General features: G+C 36.5%; 1 protein-coding gene and 1 non-coding gene across 2 annotated transcripts in view; one reads left to right on the top strand and one right to left on the bottom strand.

The window, feature by feature from the left end:
- The first annotated feature begins 3,539 nt into the window (after window positions 1-3,539).
- The window catches only part of LOC123526851 (uncharacterized), an 88,943-nt gene continuing 70,374 nt past the window's right edge, over window positions 3,540-22,108 (top strand). Inside the window, exons 1-2 of the mRNA XM_053523471.1 lie at window positions 3,540-4,032; window positions 4,709-5,842. Coding sequence (XP_053379446.1) covers window positions 3,559-4,032; window positions 4,709-5,842 — 1,608 coding nt within the window. The 5' untranslated portion in view covers window positions 3,540-3,558. The remainder of the gene's footprint in view (window positions 4,033-4,708; window positions 5,843-22,108) is intronic.
- Trnay-gua (transfer RNA tyrosine (anticodon GUA)) lies at window positions 8,671-8,763 on the bottom strand. Its single transcript has 2 exons — window positions 8,727-8,763; window positions 8,671-8,706 (listed from the first exon to the last, which is right to left on the bottom strand). It is a non-coding gene; the product is annotated as a tRNA-Tyr (tRNA).

Here is a 22,108-nt window from a genome sequence, read left to right as displayed (position 1 = left end):
TTTGGCATTTGGAATTCTTGTGACTACATCTTCCATTGTTTGTGGCCTTTTGATACATTTGTTCAAATCGGATGGATCCAAGCAGATCCTAAAAGAACCGTTCGGTTTCACTACAGTCACCATAGTGTTTACCCAGTCCGTAGGCTCATTTTCTTTTACAATTATTCCTTCTTCAAGCATTCTGTCGAGTTCGTCCTTGACCCTCGAACGCAGTTTTACTGGAACATTTCTCGGCGGGTTTACAACGGGTTTTGCATCTTGTTCTATTTCAATATGATGCTTCTTCGGAAGGCATCCTATACCTTTGAATAAATTTGGAAATTTATCTTCAGCAAATTCATTTCTCACATTGGCATTTTGTTTTGTTTCCTCCTGTACACCATACACTCGCTTTACCAGTCCTAGCCCGGTGCATGACTCAACGCCAAGTACCGTAGGTGCTTTTTCATGAATGATATGAAATTTGATCTCGTGGGAACTATCATTGACGATACAAGGTAAAGACAACGTACCTATGGGCTTCAGCGTATGTCCACTATAAGATTTTAAGTTAACCCTTGTGTTCTTGATATTTCCTTTAATTCCCAGTTTTTTTTTTCAAAATTTTCACACTCATAACATTGCACTTTGCACCTGTATCCAGTTGCATAGGTATGCAAATTCCATTCACTATTACTTGCACTGTCATGTCATGTGTAACAGAATTTACGCTTTTGTCACTTGTCGAAATGCCCATATATTCAAGTTCTCCGCTGGTATCACTGTCACTTTCTGAAAAGTCGTCCATCATGTGTACTTTACCGTATCTAGATTTCCTCTTGGATTTTGATTTACACATTTTCTCAAAATGTCCGGGTTTCTTACATTTCCTACAAAATTTTCGATTAGCAGGGCACGTAGCTGTGGTATGCTGGTATCCACATTTAAGGCATATCCTTGGTTGAAAGTATTTCGCTCCTGATTGTTTTGGTTGGAATGTTTTTTTCTTTGATACTGGAGGTTTTCGTTTGATTCCATGCAAGGATTTGTCTTCCGACTCCATTTCTTTTACTTGTGTTTGAGATATTTCATGAGTTCTGGCAATGTTCAAACAATCTTTCCTAATTAAGCTTTCTCTAATTTTATGCGATTTTACTCCAAACACTATGTGGTCTCGCACAGTTTCATCATATCTGTCTTCTGGGTAGCCACAATCTCTTATCAATAATTTCAAATCTGTGACAAATTGTTCAAAAGTTTCATGTTGTTTCTGTACTCTCGATTTTAACAAATATCGTGAATAGATTACGTTAGACTTTGGATCACAATATTCTTCTAGTTTTGTGAAATGAGGTTCCTTTTGTCATCATTACTTAGAGTCCATGTAGAATAAATATCTCTTCCTTTCTCTCCTACCCATGACAGCAGATAATTGACTTTTTGTTCTTCCGACTTTGAAATTAAAGGTCCACCAAACATGAAATTACAGTGCGTTTTGAACTTTTTAAATTCCGTTTTTTAAGTCTCTAGAATCCCAGTTTATAGAAGGTGTTTTCACTTTATTATTCATCCATCTTTTTATAATGGTGAATTAACAAACAATCAGTTTTTACATTTCTAACACCATGTGATGTTCTTGAAGAAAGAAACAACACCGAGTGACTAGCTCTGGAGTATATTATATACTGACCAAGCATACATACAAACATACAACTATATTATGAGTAGATGTATGTACCAACTTATAAGACAGTACATCACAATTATTGAGTTGAGGTTAAGACATCTCATGAATCGACTCTGCTAATAATATTCTTTTTTTTTTTTGGGTGGTTTTAGATCGAAGGGATCTTGTTAAAGATGCTTTAACTCTCCGTTTAGCCTTACTTAGCTATTAGGTTTATCGGGATGACTTATTTTATGATCTGTTATTTTATAGTTGTCATCCCTCTAACGGGATAGAACAGCGACAGTCAAAAGTTATCACGCTGTCCATCGTTCAGTTACAATGGCATTGTCGATAATAGAACGTTTCGGGAAAACGTGATAACATTTGACTGTTGCTGTTCTATCCCGTTAGAGGGATGACAACAATAATTAAATTAAAAATATCAGATCATAAAATAAGTCGTTTAACTTTCTGAAAAAAAATATTACAAATCTCTTGCCTGTGTCAATGTAGTAAGAGAAAATGCTTTTCTTAGAAAAATCAGTGTCAGTATGAAGAAAGAAATTGACATTATTCAGAATATATGATCTCAGACTTAAACTTTGTAAGTCTATAGGTCGTCCTGATAAGCTAAATTAGTAAGGCCGGGCCGGAAAAACGTCAATGATATTGGGTGCGTGACGCCATGTTAATGTGTGTTGTAGGTACAGCATTATTTCCTTTTTATTATGCACCCCGAAGCTAGGCATATTGAAATCGCACCGTCTGTCCGTCCGTCCATGCGTGTGTCCGTGTAAATTCTCTTCCAGGCTGTAACTCTGCCATCCATCAAGGGATTTTGAAATTACTTAGCATAAATGTTCACCATAATGAGACGACGTGTCATGCGCAAGACCCAGACCCCCTAGCTCCAAGGTCAAGGTCACACTTAGAAGTCAAAGGTACCGGTTAACATGGTCTGTTTCGTGTTCGGTCCATAACTAGATCTACTCTGCCATCCATGAAGAGATTTTGAAATAACTTCCCATGATGAGACGATCTAACTCCAAGGTCAAGGTCACACTTAGAGGTCAAAGGTTAACATGGTCCGTTTCTTGTCCGATCCATAATTCTGCCATCGATGAAGGGATATTAAAATCACTTGGCATAAATGTTCCCTATAATGAGATGACATGTCATGCTTAAGACCCAGATCCCTAGCTCTAAGGTCAATGTCTCATTTAGAAGTCAAAGGTTAACATGGTCTGTTTCTCGTCTGTTCTATAACTCCGTCTTTTATCAAGGGATTTAAAAATAAATCGACACAAATGTTAACCATATTGAGAAGATGTTTCACACTTATGACCTGTGTCTCTCAGGTCAAGGTCACAAAATGATTCAGACCTAAACTATTCTGGCATATTTTGTAGCATTCTTGGGCACGATTCGGGGGGTAGGGGGTGGGGGGTTCACTTGTCACCAACCGTGAGTGACTGCTCTTGTTTATATATTTTTGTCAGTTTAATTTAGGCTGTTCAACAAATTCATTATATAATACTAATATGCATAGATTGATAAGTTTGTATATATAGTGAAAAGATCGAGAAATATTCACTCGTGTTTTAGCGGAATAATAATGCGCTCCTAAAGTCGCGCAATATTTTCGTTGCAGAACTCGTGCATAAATTTTTGGTCCAGATAATAGGACGTTTCGGGACTGCGTGATAACTATACAATTATAATAGTATGCAATTATAATAATAGTATGGTAAGCATGAAAGTATAATCTTAAGTGATATAACGCTATATCAAGACGAATAGACTAACTCTAATGTTTCGTTATTCTATTCAGCAGGATGGCGACAGGCTGCTAAAGTCTTCCACATAGTCGTAATTGTGAGTAGTGCAAAGAATGGCCAGTTTTCTATAATATGCGCTTAGCAATGGAACGGCCACGAGCGACGAGAAATCCAATAAATGAAAATGGAACTGTGCACGTGCAATTGACCACCAGCGAGAGCCGAGTGTATCATGTGCAAGAGCCATCCAGTCAGTCACGTGGTTCAAGGCAACTCACAACAAATGAGAGAGGAGCATATCTCGTGCAAGAGCCCTCTAGTCTGTCACGTGGTTCAAGGCCACGCACAACAAAAGACAGCGGGGCAAATCGCGTGAAAGGACAAGACATGAGTTCGTATGAACCAGTTACCCACTTTAACCATTTGTTCTTCGTCAAACCACCTGAAGGTTTTCGGGATATTTTACCCAGAGATAACTATCAATTCGTCTCCAATAAAACCGAGGATTATCCAATAAATGAGAAAAATGACAAAGTGGTTGTCATTCTTCAAAACATTTTGCGTAATTTAGAAAATGATATTGAACATGATCGAAAGCGCCTTAAGGTAAGATTAAAACCCAAAAGTATTTAAAGTTCAATGTGATACTGTTTTCATTAAATTAATGAAGTGTTTTTGAAGTTTTGAACATCGACCTTGTTTTATAATAATTTAATTGTATAAATGTTGGAAATATTTTTAGTCTTTTAAGAGTGCATAATAATTTAGTAGATTATCCCAGTATTGACATTTAATATCATAAGTCAATATAATTTGTATATATAAAAGATATTGCATTCGCCCTCCGTGATGAACAGTTCATTCATTCAGAAAATCCTATATGCCGTATTTATGATACGGAATACCAAAACCTTGAGGTATTTAAATACGGTGCTCCTATAAATCTTGTCACCTGATAACGTCCAATACCGTTGATCAACCTTCATTTAGATATTTCGAATTTGTATACAATAAGTTTTAAAAGAAGTTTATTAATAATATGTTGATAGTGTCGTGCTCATCTGTCTGAGTGGATGTCATTTATATTGTCAGACTATCTCTATTCGGTCAAGTGGTTACGCTGATAAAATGAATTTTATTAAAAAAAGAGACTTCCAAAGTGTAGATATTTACTAAATGTGTGTATGAAAATTTTTATTAGCTCTTATATCTACAAAGAAGTATTGTTTAAATGGAATGTTGTTAAAATGTCTTGATTTTATTCTATTCGTGTCGGATTTAGGAAGAACGTCGTAAGCGGCAAAAAGAGCGCCGTCGGCGTCGGGAAGAAAGGAGGGAGGCACAGATGGCAGCATCACGTGCCGGATCCGCCAGACATGTGTTTTCTACAGTAAATCATAAACCATTTGCATTTCGGGAAGGGATTTCAGGAAGAGCAGACGACATAATATCTCACGTTTTCCGAAGAGATACAGCAGAAATTCGTAAACACGATAGTTTAAGTTTCGCAGATATTTCTAATAAGACTAGTGGGAATGAAAAATACGAATCTTTCCTTGAATTAGGAACGCGGAGTTTGGACAGAAAAGCGCCGAAAAGATCGGACAGTTTCGGAGTTTCCGATTGGTCACGTTATTCACGGGATGTTGATGACGACACTGATGCTGATGTTGTGGTCTGCGTTGGTGGAAATAGTCCACAAGAAGTAGCAGAAGATAAAATTGATAACACTTTTGCAAATGACTTTAAGAAAACTGGTACAAACAGGCTAAAAAGGCAGACAGACTATCAAAAAGATTGTTTAAGAAAAAATTCACCCCAGTTTCCGCATTATGATAAACGAAGTAATAATTTAGATACCAGTACTGACTCGCAAGGAACACCAGCCAATATTAAAAAGAAGCTGAAGTCATTTGATATTTTACCAAATTACAGAAAAACTGGTAAAGGTATAAGTAAGAGTACAGACTGTGAAAGTAAAGGTCAAAAGATAAGAACAACCAACACTGTCTCTAAACCTTCAAGGGTGTGTAGAAATGTAAAAGATGATTCTGTTGCAAGCAGTCATGACAATGAAAGTTCAAGTGATAATGACGATTCAGATATTGTTTTTCCATCTACAGAACATTTTCAGTCATCAAAGAAGGATGAACATAAAACTAAAGATGTTAATTTCAGAATAGGTCATGAATCCGACACCGAGAGTGATGCCGTAAATGGGTATTTATGTAAATATAAAGATGGATTAAATGATAGGACTGATTTTCCAGAAGCAGCGGTTGTTGGACCCGTTGCTAAGTTTCGCAGGAAACATAAAGTTCCAAGCGCTGGTACCAGTGCTGTAAGAACTAGGGAAGCAGAGAGGCCAACATCAGCAGGTACCAGCGGTTACTCCACAGACGAATACAGTTGTAAGGTATGTCGTCATCGTACATCTTTACACATTTAAAAATTTTCAGAAGAGATAACCAATATACATAATAAGCCTAAACATCTACTTTGAATCTTTAAAGTCTTGTTTAACACGCAATACTTGATGTTTGCTCTATTAACTCCCGCTTCCAGACTCCCCGTCACCATCCCAAAATTAATCAACAAATAAAGATCGGCGACATTTTAGATGGAATAGTCAAGTCAAGTCAAGTCAAGTCAAGTAGTTTATTATATGTCTCTTCATATGTACATTTTTTTCTTCATACGTACTGCATGATAAAACAGTACATTCTTGAAATAATTTAAAAATACGTATGCCTTTCTATACAGAAATATAAAAGACAATTTGATTTATACAACAGTTTTATACATTTACATATTCTCAACCAAATATTTATTAAGATGACTAAGTCACTGACATAAAAATTAAAATCCTTATAAGTAGGTTTACCTTCAAATGGTTTGCTTACATGAAAAAACATGGGGAAACTGTGAATCAGTGTGTGACTAGCTGCAAATAGATGCTTTAGGGAAATTTTGAATCTATATGTGATCAAATAAAGTTGACAAGAGCTGTCCGTAAGACAGCACGCTCGACTTTTCTCGGTGCTTGACTCTGATTATGGAGCTTTTCCAGTAAGAAATTTATTAAACTTTAAGTTCAAAAGAGGCCTAGTAAAATAAAAATTCTGCCTTTTCGTAAGTTTAACAGTGAACCAGAGAATACATGTCATCAAATATACATTTGAAACCAAATTCTACGAGAGAGAAACATTGAAACAATGTTATATTTCATATTCGTTAAATGTATGTACTTAATAGCTGTAGTTTTTAAACCATCTATAAATTATTTGAGCCGTGCCATGAGAAAACCAACATATTGGCTTTGCGACCAGCATGGATCCAGACCAGCCTGCGCATCCGCGCAGTCTGGTCAGGATCCATGCTGTTCGCTAACAGTTTCTCCAATTCCAATAGGCTTTAAAAGCGAACAGCATGGATCCTGACCAGACTGCGCGGATGCGCAGGCTGGTCTGGATCCATGCTGGTCGCAAACCCATTATGTTGGTTTTCTCATGGCGTGGCTCATTTAAACTTTTTATTACGTATCTGCTCATTCTGGTCTCTGTGTGGGGCAAAATATCTTGCAAATCCCTAAGCATGAATTTATGTAAACAACTTTAAATGTATACATTTACCAATGAATAAATTATTGACGTACATCCCTACCTTGAAGCGTAGTCCCATCCTGGTTAGTTATACAAATATGCACACAATATGACTGTGGGACCATCTTTAAGGCTTCTCGTTTACAGCCAAAGTGCATTTTTTCACTGCCCTTAAACATTCAAAGTTTGAAATAAATTACAAAATAATAAAATGGGAAAATCTGTATTAAACCTTATCATGCTGGACACGATTGAATCTTCCTTTGCGACCAGTGTAGATCATGATCAGCCTGCACATCCGTGCAGTCTGATCATGATCTGCACTGTTCGCTATTTAGTCAGTATCTTTTTGGTAAGCACCCATAGTTAATGGCACTGTCCAAATAAAACGATGGACAAGTTCATTATAGAAATTTTGCAAGGTAAGGAGACTGTTGTAAGGGCAGTGGAACCGTAATTCTGTCCGATTATGAATTTTCCTCGTGCAATTAATTAAAAAGTATTGCGTTACAAAAAGCATCTAGCTTTTCTAAATCCGGCTTGTATACTACTCCTTTAATAAAAACTGGAAGAATTTAATTTCTTAAACGACAGTCTGTGAACAGATATCTTTAGTATACGACTTTTATAACTTTAATCATTTCTTTTGTTTACAGTGCACTTAAAACTGTTTTCATTTTAAGCCATAATACCTATGTAAGTAAACACTAAACATTCTATGTACATACACACGGTACATTGGGGTCTTTGTATTAGCCAAGATATGTAACTTGATTTTTACTTTGATGACAGATTGAGGTGTAATATATGACTGTAATGGTTCTTAGTTCTGTGGCTTAAACAAGGGAAATAATTCATAAGTGTATTTTTTAAAATCTTGTTATAAGATAAATTCCCTTCCCGTAAAAGAGTCTAAGCCCGTGCATTACTTACTTAATTACTTAATCCTCTTTAATCAAATCGGAGCATAGGGCCTTCACCACAGCTCTCCATCTAGTTCGGTCCTAGGCCCGGGTTTTGGCCTCTCCCCATGACATCTTCGTTTTGCGGAGCTCAATATGCAGGGTCCTTTGTGAGCCTTCCCCTTCTCCTTGTGCCTTGAGCATTCCAGTCCAGGGCTTGTCTTGCTATATGTTGGGCTGGGCTCTACGCAGCGTGTGTCCGATCCATCGCAATTTCTTCTGCAGTATGGAGTCAGTGACCGGTTGCTGTTGTGTTCTTGTCCAGAGTTCCTGGTTTGAGATCTTCTCAGGCCACCGTATCTGCAAGATTTGTCTCAAGCAGTCGTTGATCAATACATGCAGACTCTGGTCCAGACGTTTGGTTCTTCTCCAGGTTTCAGCGCCGTAAAGGAGTTGGTGTTGAAGTCTGATCTTGGTTTTTAGGTGGATGTTGAGATCTTTTTCACACTGATCTCAGTGTTGCAAACGCGTGGCGGGCTTTACCTATTCTGGACTGGTTGTCTTCGTACCCTCTGTCTTGCAGATATACGAAGGTGTCAACATCTATATATGAGGATGCCTTGAATGCTGCCTAGGGCATTTAGTTGTGTTGACGTTAACTTCTAGCCCTCTAAGCCCACATTAAGATCATGCAGTTGTTGATCCAAATCAAAGACAACATTATTTGTTAAAAGAATATATCCCGCGAGCCGGATTCGAACCAGCGACCTAAGGATATCAACCAGGCTGTAAACCACTACAGTCCTCCGCTCTACCAACTGAGCTATCACGGGAATGTGTAATTTGAATAGCACATAATAATCTTTGTAAGAGTTTAAGCATATTGATGAATTTCTAATTGCTGCGAATCTAAGGCACGTCTATCTGGATTGGAAGCTTGCCCTTTTTCGAGCGGGCACTTGGTCTAGTTTGAATTGTCACAAGAAACAAGTCAATAATATCTTAATATCAAAAATTTTTATTTCAAAAGTTTGCCTATCTTCAGGGATGGTATTGGAATTTTGAGAAAATCTTTAATAAGTTTAGTTTTTCCGGCCTAAAACATTTTTTTCCCGAGAAAGTCCCTCTGTAAATATATTGCCAGTGTAAACATTGAACAAATATTTAAGTTAATATTTTACTTTTTTGTTGCTGTGACGCTTACTGAGATATTATAGTCAAAAATGCAATATAACCCTTACCCTGCTAAATTTCTATAAGGCCTAAAAATTCTGTGTTTCCGGTAACATGCTAAAAAAATTAGGGTAGGTAGGTCGGAAATTTTTTTTTTGGATTTTTTTTTATTAAGGGAGACTTTTCGGAAATTATTTTTGTGTCAAAAAATGAATTCAAATAAGGGGGTTATGCATTTAGAGCACCAGGAAGTTGATTTCTAATATCACTGACCATGTTTAAAGCATAGAAAGTGCAGTTTGGCAACTTTTTGTCAAAAAGTTGAAAACAATATTCTCCAAGGCCATAAAAACATTTAGGGTCGGGCGAAAAATTTAGGGTAGGTCGGGATACCGGAAACGAACACTTTTTTACGCCTAATGAACCTGTCCATCTTTTAATTTGGACAATACCATTAACTGTTAAAAAGGGGTGTTTACCAAAAAGGATATTAATACTGAATAGCAAACAGTGCAGTTCTTAATCAGACTGCACAGATATGCAGGCTGATCAAGATCAACCCTGGTCACAGAGGTAGAATCAATCGTGTTCAGCATGATAAGCGATAAAAATGGTGTCCAAAATGGCTGAAATTTATTACCAAAAATAGCTTATAACCTTTAGAATGTTCTTAGTACACACATTTACATCTTAATGGGTCACAATTCTAACAACAAAAATGCAAGAGGTAGTTATGGTTCTTGGCTTTCTTACTGAACTGATGATGATAAAAACAATTGGTGTTTTTTTCAGAGCCACGACTCTAAATGTTGACCTAAACAAAAAACTTGAAGCAACATTAATCAAGGGACAACAACAAGTCTTATTTATCTTTTAAACTGAACCAGCTGAAAATTTCACAATTTTTGGTCCAAATTACTACGTCGCAATATATGTCAAATCATAACATTTCAGGAATACCTGAGGTGCCTCTGTAGGTGGAGGGGGTTTTAAGTCATCCGAACCTCTGACCTTCTGTCAGTTGGATAGATGAAAAAATAATATCATACTTCAGACGAAATTTCATACTAGCCTTTTCTACTAGTACTATGACTATCAAACTTAACACAAAATAGTTCATTATTTTTCGGCGGAAATATTCTTTGTTCAACAATTTTATCCCTTTAAAGATCAGTAAACTACGTACAGATATTATACGATCTGATACTAAACACTTTGTAGATTGCAAGATAAAAATCACATTTGAGATGTAAATTAGACAATAAATAGAGTCCTCAACCGAGGTTTTCTATTCAAACTAAATGATTTATACAAAACACAATTTGACAAAAAATTAATTTACTAGCTATAGTTTGGTTGTATGAGAAATGATGTGTTAAGAAGCAAATATCACATTATAGAGGCGATGGGTGTACATATTTTAAATAACTGGACAAAAAATGAGTTAAAATATATTTTGCACAAGTTTTAAGCGAAGGTTTTCAGACGCTTATTTCAATTAATACATATATACGGAATATATATATTAAAACAAGAGATAGTGCAGTGCGTGAGTACATTTTTTCTTATTCACTTAATATATATATTCATACTGTCTTTTTTTTTGCAAAAAGGTTCATATGTTCGCTTCAGGTGAAATGAGTACACTTTTGATGTATTTTAATGTCTGTGCAGTAACAGTTCTTCTATCCGAGGCTTCTTCGTTTTTAGAGAATGCTTTACTCGATGTCCATCTGTATTTCTTTTAACATTAATATCTGGTTTCTTTTTTCGCCATTTATGATCGTCATACAGTAAAAAAAAAGATTGTTGTCTTTCTTGAACACCTTAACTCCGACGTTTCTTATTTCCTGCTAGTGTCCGAATACAAAAAAAAAAGAAAATAAAAAAAAGAAGATCTACATTTCATTTTTATGTTCAGCATCTCTTTTTCCTGAATAATTGTATTAGAATTATGTGCATTTTAAAAGTAGCAAACTTAAAAGTAATTTAATATATAAAAGATAAAACGATGGTATGGGTATACTTATGGTTATTTAAGAAATAATATATCTCATCCAGTGATTTGTCGTTGAATAAATCATTGCTTGGAGTTCAGATGCGGAGGAATTATATCACGAGGGCGTAGCCCGAGTGATATAATAATACGCATCTGAACGACAAGCAATGATTTATTCAAGAGCAAATCACTAAATGAGATATATTATTTCGATTCTAACACGTTATAAAGGATTTTAAAGTACATCCTTGATGACATGCATTAGATATTTGCCCGTTTTCAACCGGTTTCTTTTCCAGCGCGCCGCTATGCCGCTTGACGCCATGACGTAATAATTGTGACGTCAGAACAGTGATTTGTTGTATGATAATTCACTGCTTTCTTCCTTCTTTGTTTAATAGGACAATGAATCGGATCGTGTTAGAATAATAGTTAGAATTTCACACTTTCTCATACATATAGGAGAGACGGCATTGCCGTATGAATAGACTAGCTCCTAGACTATGATACATACTTTTTATTTTATTTTTAAATTTTTTAAATGTAGCCAGTCTATATCCTATGCCAAATAACATAAAATTACAACCAGTCTCTTAAAGAGACTTGCAGTTGTCACTATCACATAAAACAAGAGAAAAAAATACAAAAGTTTAAAAAATGTGACAAATTCTTTTTTTATCAGTCCAGTGGCTAGTCTAAATAATGAATATGGACTTCTTTTCTTATAGACAGAATTTCAGACTCCTGTGGATTAACATATGACACCACAAGTATATATGTAGAAAAATGGGTGAATATTTAGGCCCATCTTTTTTTCTGTATGCACCACAAAAATCACAGTGTTTTACGAACCAAGGAAAATATGTCATTTTTGTTGCTTTTCATCATAGCATGATGATATACAATGTAAAAAATCATTTTTTTTCATCATTACTTTATTTATCAGTCTTTATTATCACTATTTGAATTTATGTAGCGTAAACGTTATATGTTATATGAAATAACATGTTTAGTATAGCTTTATGTAAAAAAAAAATGAAAATTTCAAACTTCATTAATCAAAGGGGATACCTAGTTACCTTGGGGTAAACTGTCGTAATGTGGATATCGTTATGGGATGTGTTTTATACCTCGTAATGGTTTTATTTAGTAAGTAAATAATCGTTATGGCCATCTTTCCTTTAAATCTCCTCTCATACAAAGTCACAGTGCCCCGAGTCTCCGTATTTCACTAAGATATACATGTGATAAGTTTTTTGTTGCTTTCTTCAAAGAGCCGTAAAAGCGAAATTCGCTTTTGGTGTTTGGTTGTGTGTGTTATTAGTGACCCATTATATTGTCGAATGTCTTGTAGGATATGTTAGTCCCTAAAAACTAAATATTCTGCTGAACACACGGGGGTCTGTATTATTTACTGTGCCGTATCATGCATAGATACATTTCGATTTTATTGTTCTTTGCAGCGCTGGTCAGAGATATGTAAGCTTTGAAGTAATTTGATTAAAACAGGCATGCTCTTATAAAACCTTTCAGTGGAAAATTATATTTTATATAGTGTATTGAAGGAATAACATTTCTCAGTCACATACACTTATAACCGTTTGACGTTTGCAACACAATGACTTCTTTTACACCGCAATAGTTAGTAACCAAATGCTTGATTCTGCAGAAGTTCTTTTTTCGCCATAGTACCAGCAAAACTTAATGCTGATTTACATCTGACTTCGACCAAAGTCGCTAGTTGTTGTTAATCGTGAAATCTCTGATAGCATCAGTGCCCGCTTGATACTCGATGGGTCTATAATCTGTACTATGCCGTACCTTTTCGTACATATATAAAAATGAACTTCGACAAAAGTCGCTAGTTATGAATAATTGACAACAATGTTTTTTTTTAACACACGAAACTCATTTATTTCTCTCAACAGTTCCTCTCTAGTATTACCGATCGAACGCAATCTGATACTTATCTATTATCTCTTGAAACACTGCCGCTTGTCTGCGAGTTATTAAACTGTGTCAAAGGCTTTTCATATGTCACAGAAAGCCGAACAGGGTAATGAAAAATTAGTTTTGTGGTCTTGAAACCGAATGCGTTCCATATGAACCGCAAAACAGAAGTGAAATCGAGCAAGGTAGATATTTAACCGCGATAGTTTTACATTTCAAGAAATCGTAAGTGAAAATCGTTATTAAACAGTTAATTTAGTCAATTACAAATGTTGATAAAATCATAGATTAACCTCACTTCTTCACTTTGATTGACATGTTTCCTTTGACATGTTGAGATTGCGTTTTGATGGGAAAGGAATGATATCGTTTTGTTTTCATAGCGGAGAAAATTAATTCAGTACGACCTATCAATTTTAAGCAAAATATCTGCTATTTTTGATTGTCTAATCTTTGAGAAGGGATTATGATATTCTGAGTGAGTTTTAAATAAGGTAAGTTTCTTTAGCTGAATTTTTGTTTTCAAAAGCTGGGAGTTTAATTTTGTTCTATTATTTACACATCATAAAAACCCTGGCCATTAAATTTATATTTATCAAGTTAAGGTAAATTCATCAACAAACTGAATAATATGGAAAAACAACAACAACATCATCAACAACAACAACAACAGACAACAACAACGAAATAAATATGAGCCGTGCCATGAGAAAACCAACATAGTGGGTTTGCGACCAGCATGGATCCAGACCAGCCTGCGCATCCGCGCAGTCTGGTCAGGATCCATGCTGTTCGCTTTCAAAGCCTAATGGAATTAGAGAAACTAATAGCGAACAGCATGGATCCTGACCAGACTGCGCGGATGCGCAGGCTGGTCTGGATCCATGCTGGTCGCAAACCCACTATGTTGGTTTTCTCATGGCGCGGCTCATATTGCTAAAACTAAACTTCTAACAATAAAACTAGATACTCGATATTATATACACGTATTCATAGAACATAGAGACGTGGCCACGACTCGCCCATCATTCCAACATCTAAAATAGGTATAATTAGTCGGAATAGATACAGTGGTGCAGTGGTAACACTGCCTGACTACGAAACCAGAGGTCTTGAGTTCGAACTCCCGCTCCTCTAACATTGGGATAAGAGTCCCGGCTCTTAGGGGTACTATAATTATAGGTTAATGAACCAGGGAAGCTAGCGTCTTCTGTACCTGGAAATTTCCCCCTCCCCAGTCTTCTGGAGGAGTCGCCCATATGGGTTACCGGTGGTGGCAAATAAAATATTAACCCTTACCCTGCTGAATTTCTATAATGAACTTGTCCGTCTTCCAATTTGAACAGTATCATTAACTGTTAAAAGGGTTACTGACTGAATAGCGAACAGTACAGATCATGATCAGACTGCACGAATGTGCAGGCTGATCGTTATCTACACTGGTCGTTAAGACAGAATCAATCGTGTCCAGCATGATGACGTTGCGTACGTTGTTGGCGAACATCGGAAATTTTTCAGTTTCGTTCACTTCAATGTTTCATGAAATTCGTTTTAGAAATACGGTTGTTTATTTTCTTATATCACAAGAAAGGCAAAACAATCTCCCTGTTAGTAAATATGATCGCATTTGCGTTTAACAATTAGTAAAAATTTAATTCGACATAGAATCATAGAATACAACACAAAAACGTCATGTAAGATGTAACAGAATTCACCAATGCGCATTATTTAACGGCTTCGTAAATTCTTAAAACTATTTTTTTCCGTCAAATAAGAAGACTCGGTGACGTGACGTAAACTATATTTGACGTCATTGCAGCCATTTGCTGTTCAATACTTCCTGTAACAAACATGAAGCAAAATACAGATCCAACTTAAAACGTAAGATTTAATGTCTTCCCTCGACAGGATTTGTTAAAATTTCTGTATTTTCTTTAACTATTTTATGCTTTCTATGATATTTATTTTGACAAAAAGTACATAAATTCTACTTTTGAATTAGTAAGTTTTTGTCGTATTTTGACTTTGATAATGGCGTTTAATACATGTATACTTTAATCTAGCCGCGATGTCACACGTGTCAAAAAATGCAAAAATTAAATTACGAAGTTGTTACGGGCCGAAATATTTAAAGAAATATGTATTTGTTTACAAAGCAGCGACTACAGTCTGAAAGTACATAAAATTATCTGCAAATTGATATGCATAAGTCTTACGTTGAATATGAATTAAATTTAACACATGAAAATTGCAAAATCTAGCCCAGATGTCACAGCCGTGAAATTAATGTAACGTCGACGATACGTTTGAAAACTAAATAATGTATATGTATTACAACTGTATCTGAACACCGCAATATAATTCACTGTCTGATAAATAATTTGATTGAATAAATATTATATTGTACATCTATATCAAATATTTCCTTAAATATCGAAACGACATGATTTATGAAAAGTGTAGTCCAACCACCCAAGTAATCCCTGTAACGTCTAAACGGCTTATTAAAACGATGATAACGTCAGTTACGCTAATGTACGCCAACAATGAGCGTAACGTCGATAAGGATTAAGGTGGTGTCTATAAATAAACTGCTTGATTACAAAGGATCAGAAACTATAACCACGCCGAATCCAACTCAGAGAGACTTTTTACAGCTATGAATATCTTTTTGTTCGTTTTTTTTTAAACATAATTATACATCTTTCAAAAAGTCTGCACTGGTATTTGTTTAAGCTTCTAAACAAAAGCATATACATCTGATGTTTTTTTCTGAACTTCTTATCAATGCAAATGTTAGATGCGAGTCCAGCTATTTCTGCATAAGAAAGCTGAAAATACATGTCATCTACCTAAGTTTCTTTGTAGTCGCCATCTGTTAATTCAAGAGAACCATAGCCATCGATCATGAGTTCCTCTTGCAAGTACCTTGGGTGTTTGATTCCTAACCAATATACTTAGTAACTTTAGTAAGAGGCGTGTCGAACCAAATTTTTAAAGTCTAACATATTGAAAAGTCATTGATCCGCCTGACAGAGGTACATATGTACCACTTACGAAAACCTCCCTGTATAAATTATTTCACTTAATAGCTATATCAAAGAAAATTATAACGAACATAAGATATGGTAAATTAAATATGTTGTATGGGTGTGGGTTTTGAATTTCTAAACGCATGAGTAAGCCATTCTTTGTAAATAAAAGTTATATACCTTTGTGCATACTATCATCATTATATAACTTGGTTCAAAATGTATTTTAGATACCATCACGGTTACATTTGAGCCGCGCCATGAGAAAACCAACATAGTGGCTTTGCGACCAGCATGGGTCCAGACCAGCCTGCGCATCCGCACAGTCTGGTCAGGATCCATGCTGTTCGCTAACGGTTTCTCTAATTGCTATAGGCTTTTAGAGCGAACAGCATGGATCCTGACCAGACTGCGCGGATGCGCAGGCTGGTCTGGATCCATGCTAGTCGCAAAGCCGCTATGATGGTTTTCTCATGGTGCGGCTCATTTATGTTACGTTTATTCCGGATATGTATTTGATATTTTGATTACTAGTAATTTGTCCATTGAGAAAACATTTTTAAAATACCTATACATAAAAAAATCTTTCAGCTGATTTGATTCAATCTATTATATATAATGAAATACACGTTATGTATTGACAAGTGCCAACACTGTTCTGTTCGCATTTTATCAATGTTTATTTATAATGGGATAGTAAAAAAATGCGACCTTTTTCATTGATAAAATAATTGTGTTGACAAACTAGCCCACAGGAATCTATTTTGAAAATGATAATTTTTAAGTTATTTTGCGGAGGGGGCTTTTGGGCTATGGCCAGATTATTTGCCTAACATAGTCATCGTCAAACTTAATTTTCATCTCATTTATAGTCACTCGGTTTGTGAATACACGCATTTTTAGCTTATGCATAAAACATTATGGTCTAGAAACTAGATTTGAATCAAACACCACAAACACGGGTTTGTTTCTTTAAGGAAAAATAATCTGAAAATAGGCGATGTTTATAGAGTTAGGGGTTTGAAAGGTTACATAAATGAAGTATCCGCAAAATACGTCTTTTACAAGACAACCTCTTAAACTTGAAAAAATATGTAATAATTTTTCAACCTGTAATACCTTTTGAACTCATCGGCCAACTTGTTGACTTTTTCAGCATTCGGAAATTTGGAGCGGCGAATGTGATCAAACTATTCATTTGTAGGGAATAAAGATACCCTGTTAATTACCATGCTAGGGCCGGCAAGCAGTGTTGGCTCCAGCGAGTCGGAAAAAATGTTAGTGGTATTATATATTATACATCTTTATTTGAATCTTTGCAAAGTACCCGTGTAAATTACAGATAAAAAGTTTCGAAGGCAGTCTAATATTCACTATTGACGAGAAAAACTTTGCTAGTGTAGCCCTATTCACATGATGATGTATATACACCCGGATGTAAAATTTGCGTCGCAAAAATCATTTGCGTAGGTGCAAATATATCGGGCTTTGTTTTTGTATTTAAATACTGTTATAAACTTCATTTGAGCCGCCCCATGAGAAAACCAACATAGTGCATTTGCGACTGTCATGGATCCAGACCAGCCGGCGCATCCGCGCACAGTCTGGTCAGGATCCATGCTGTTCGCTTTCAAAGTCTGCTGCTATTAGAGAAACCGTTAGCGAACAGTATGGATCCTGACCAGACTGCGCAGATGTATATACATATTTATATAAATGTTGTTTTTTTTCACTGTGAACATACAACATATATATCACTGTAGGTATTTCAATAAGTCACTGATAAACATGCAATAAACTCTTTATTTCAAATGATTGACCCTTTTAATACCACAGTCAATAAAATCAGGTGGGTAGGAAAATTGGAAGTTGGTCATAAACAAATGATGTAGTTATTACATATGCATGGCACGTCGCCCAGATAGTCTTAAATTACAATATTACAGCCAATCTAATAAAATCAATGCATTCTTGATCTAATTTAAGATAATTTGCATTTTGTTCAATACCCTGCTGCCAAATTATGTGAGCTTATATTTTTGTGTGTTTAAATAGTGTTAGAAATAATATATTGTCATTGGTGCTATTGTTTATTCAATACAATATAATGTTACGTGGTTTAAATTGAAATCTTACATGAAAGAAAACGGAGTATTGTAATTAAAACATAGTATCACTTAAAACTTTTGAAATTTTCTAATGATAAGAATGTATTTGAAAAAGAAGTGTTTCAATATTAAGGAAATAAAAACAATAGTTAAACAAAGTTCTGAGATAGAATTTTTCACTACTATTACTGAAAACAGTTTGTTCATTTGAAACCTGTCTGTGGATAAAATGTATCGGTTAAGACGGACACATACTGGATAAAATGGATCCACTTACATGGATAAAATTGATTTGTTAAAAGTTAATTGGGAATAATTGACAGGAATAAAATGGATCGAGCGCACGAAGATGATGGAACTTGCATGCTTTGCCTTGAGGTTTGTTTAGATTGTATCCGTGTTTTCAGATAAAATATGCACATATAAAATGACAGGCAATGTAGTTTTGCAAATTTCCCATTATATGGAATGGCCTCAAAGTATATCAGGTTGATTCTAATTTCAAACTTCAGCAGCCTTTTATGAAAGCTGGAATTGTGTTCCGCTGCATCATGGTAGGAGAAATCCTCTTTACTGAAAGATTTTTTGTCAACTTTAACCTTTTCACCTTATGACTCCATACCCCATTAAATGGGACTTATATCAGGATACATATCACAAAATCTATGTTTAAAAACACGAATTAACGTCAGTGGAATATAAAATATATGATGTTTTAGTATTATTTTGGTTGAGAGGGAAATTCCAAAAGTTACCTGTCTGAAGTTGTGTGTGTATGACGCATAGAAACTGAGAAAATATTACAGTGTTTTTTTAACACACGAAACACATTTATTTGTTTCAACAGTTCCTCTCTAGTATTACCGATCGAACGTAATCTCATACTTATCTATTATCTCTTGTAGTAGATATCGCCCGACAGACAGTAGTTGCAATCCCACTGTGAATAGAAGTAGAAACAGCACTGTGCACAGAAGCAGAAGTCGCTCTGTGGACAAAAATAGAAATCGGCATTTAGGTAGTAGTTAAAATCACCCTGTGGACAGTAGCAGCTATCTTCAGCGGATAGTTGTAGAAATTGCACTGTTGACAGCAGTAGCAACCTCCAGTGGACAGTAGCAGGATTCACCCTGTGCACAGCAGTTGCAGTCTCAAGTGGATAATAGTAGAAATTGCACTGTTGTTAGCAGTAGCAATCCCTAGTGGATAGTAGTAGAAATTGCACTGCTGATAGCAGTAGAAATCTGTAGTGGATAATAGTAGAAATTGCACTCTTGATAGCAGTAGCAAACTCCAGTGGATAGTAGTAGAAATTGCACTGCTGACAGTAGCAATCTCTAGTGGATAATAGTAGAAATTGCACTGTTGATAGCAGTAGCAATCCCTAGTGGATAGTAGTAGAAATTGTACTGCTAACAGCAGTAACAATCTCTAGTGGATAATAGTAGAAATTGCACTGTTGATAGCAGTAGCAATCCCTAGTGGATAGTAGTAGAAATTGCACTGCTGACAGCAGTAGAAATCTGTAGTGGCTAAAAGTAGAAATTGCACTCTTGATAGCAGTAGCAAACTCCAGTGGATAGTAGTAGAAATTGCACTGCTGACAGCAGTAGAAATCTGTAGTGGCTAATAGTAGAAATTGCACTCTTGATAGCAGTAGCAAACTCCAGTGGATAGTAGTAGAAATTGCACTGCTGACAGTAGCAATCTCTAGTGGATAATAGTAGAAATTGCACTGTTGATAGAAGTAGCAATCCCTAGTGGATAGTAGTAGAAATTGTACTGCTAACAGCAGTAACAATCTCTAGTGGATAATAGTAGAAATTGCACTGTTGATAGCAGTAGCAATCCCTAGTGGATAGTAGTAGAAATTGCACTGCTGACAGCAGTAGAAATCTGTAGTGGCTAAAAGTAGAAATTGCACTGTTGATAGCAGTAGCAATCCCTAGTACACAGCAGTTGCAGTCTCCAGTGGATAATAGTAGAAATTGCACTGTTGATAGCAGTAGCAATCCCTAGTGGATAGTAGTAGAAATTGCACTGCTGACAGCAGTAGCTACCTCAAGTGGATAGTAATAGAAATTGCCATGTGGGCAGTAGTAGAAATTGCCCTCCTGAAAAAGTAGAAATCGCCCTAGGGTATATAACAGTACAAAACGTCCAATGCAAAGAAATAAAAATCGAATCCTGGACAGTAGTAGCACCCCTACCCATGTGGACAGTAGTAGAAATCGAACTGTTGACAGTAGTAGCAATCAACCTCTGGACAGTAGTAGCAATTCCTCTGTTGGTAATAGTGGCAATCAGCCTTTAGACAGAAGTAGCAATTCCCTTGTGAACTGTAGTAGACCCCTCCCCCACCTCCACTGTGGATAGTAGTAGCAATCAACCGGAGGGCAGAAGTAGCAATTCCCTTTTGAACAGTAGTAGAAATCGCCCTGTGGATAGTAGTGGCAATCACCTTGGGGACAGTAGTAGCAGACCTCTTGTGAACAGTAGTAGAAATCCCCCTGTGGATAGTAGTGGCAATCACCTTGGGGACAGTAGTAGCAGACCTCTTGTGAACAGTAGTAGAAATCCCCCTGTGGATAGGAGTGGCAATCACCTTGGGGACAGTAGTAGCAGACCTCTTGTGAACAGTAGTATAAATCCCCCTGTGGATAGGAGTGGCAATCACCTTGGGGACAGTAGTAGCAGACCTCTTGTGAACAGTAGTATAAATCCCCCTGTGGATAGGAGTGGCAATCACCTTGGGGACAGTAGTAGCAGACCTCTTGTGAACAGTAGTATAAATCCCCCTGTGAATAGTAGGAGCAATCACCTTGGGGACAGTAGTGGCAGTCCTTTTGTGGACAGTAGTAGAAATTCCTCCTGTTGATAGTAGTAGCAATCACCTTGAGGACAGTAGTAGCAGTACTCTTGTGATCAGTAGTAGAAATCCCCCTGTGGATAGTAGGAGCTATCAACCTGTGGACAGTAGTGGCAGCCACACACTAGACAGTAGTAGCAATCAGCCTGTGGACAGTAGTGGCAGTCGCACACTAGACAGTAGTAGCAATCAACCTGTGGACAGTAGTGGCAGTCGCACACTAGACAGTAGTAGCAATCAACCTGTGGACAGTAGTGGCAGCCACACACTAGACAGTAGTAGCAATCAACCTGTGGACAGTAGTGGCAGCCACACACTAGACAGTAGTAGCAATCAACCTGTGGACAGTAGTGGCAGTCGCACACTAGACAGTAGTAGCAATCAACCTGTGGACAGTAGTGGCAGTCGCACACTAGACAGTAGTAGCAATCAACCTGTGGACAGTAGTGGCAGCCACACACTAGACAGTAGTAGCAATCAACCTGTGGACAGTAGTGGCAGCCACACACTAGACAGTAGTAGCAATCAACCTGTAGGTAGTAGTATCAGTCTCCTTGCGGATAGAAGTAGCAATTTCCTTGTGGACAGAAGTAGAATTTTTACTGTGGACACTACTAGTAATTCCCCTGGGTGGAGCAGTGGCAGTCCCAGTATGGATAGTTGTGGCAACCCTTTTGTGAACAGTAGTAAAATTTGTCCTACGGACATTTGTAAAACTCCTCAATACTAGAAATCCTAGGCACAGCAGAAGAAACTATCCACTGGACAGTGGCAGAAAAATCCTGTAGAGAATTGTAAAAAATCACTCTGTGGGGAGTAATTACTTACATGTCTTTAACACTCGTAATAGGAATAGGATCGTATTCTCCTCAAGGGTTTGCAGAATATAATTTGACAAAAATGCGGTCAAGCAAGGCGCCCTGTAATCAGTAATGTAAGCGTGGACGGAATGAACAAATCGTTCTATGATTTGACGACATCGGAATAATATAAACTGAAGCTGTCAACGCTTTCGAACATGTGAAATAGTGAAATAACCTTTTTTTT

Source organism: Mercenaria mercenaria, chromosome 14 (assembly GCF_021730395.1).
Source record: "Mercenaria mercenaria strain notata chromosome 14, MADL_Memer_1, whole genome shotgun sequence".
NCBI classification, from domain to species: domain Eukaryota; kingdom Metazoa; phylum Mollusca; class Bivalvia; order Venerida; family Veneridae; genus Mercenaria; species Mercenaria mercenaria.
The sequence above is the reverse complement of the archived record's forward strand: the minus strand, read 5'-3'. Positions and strand labels throughout refer to the sequence as shown.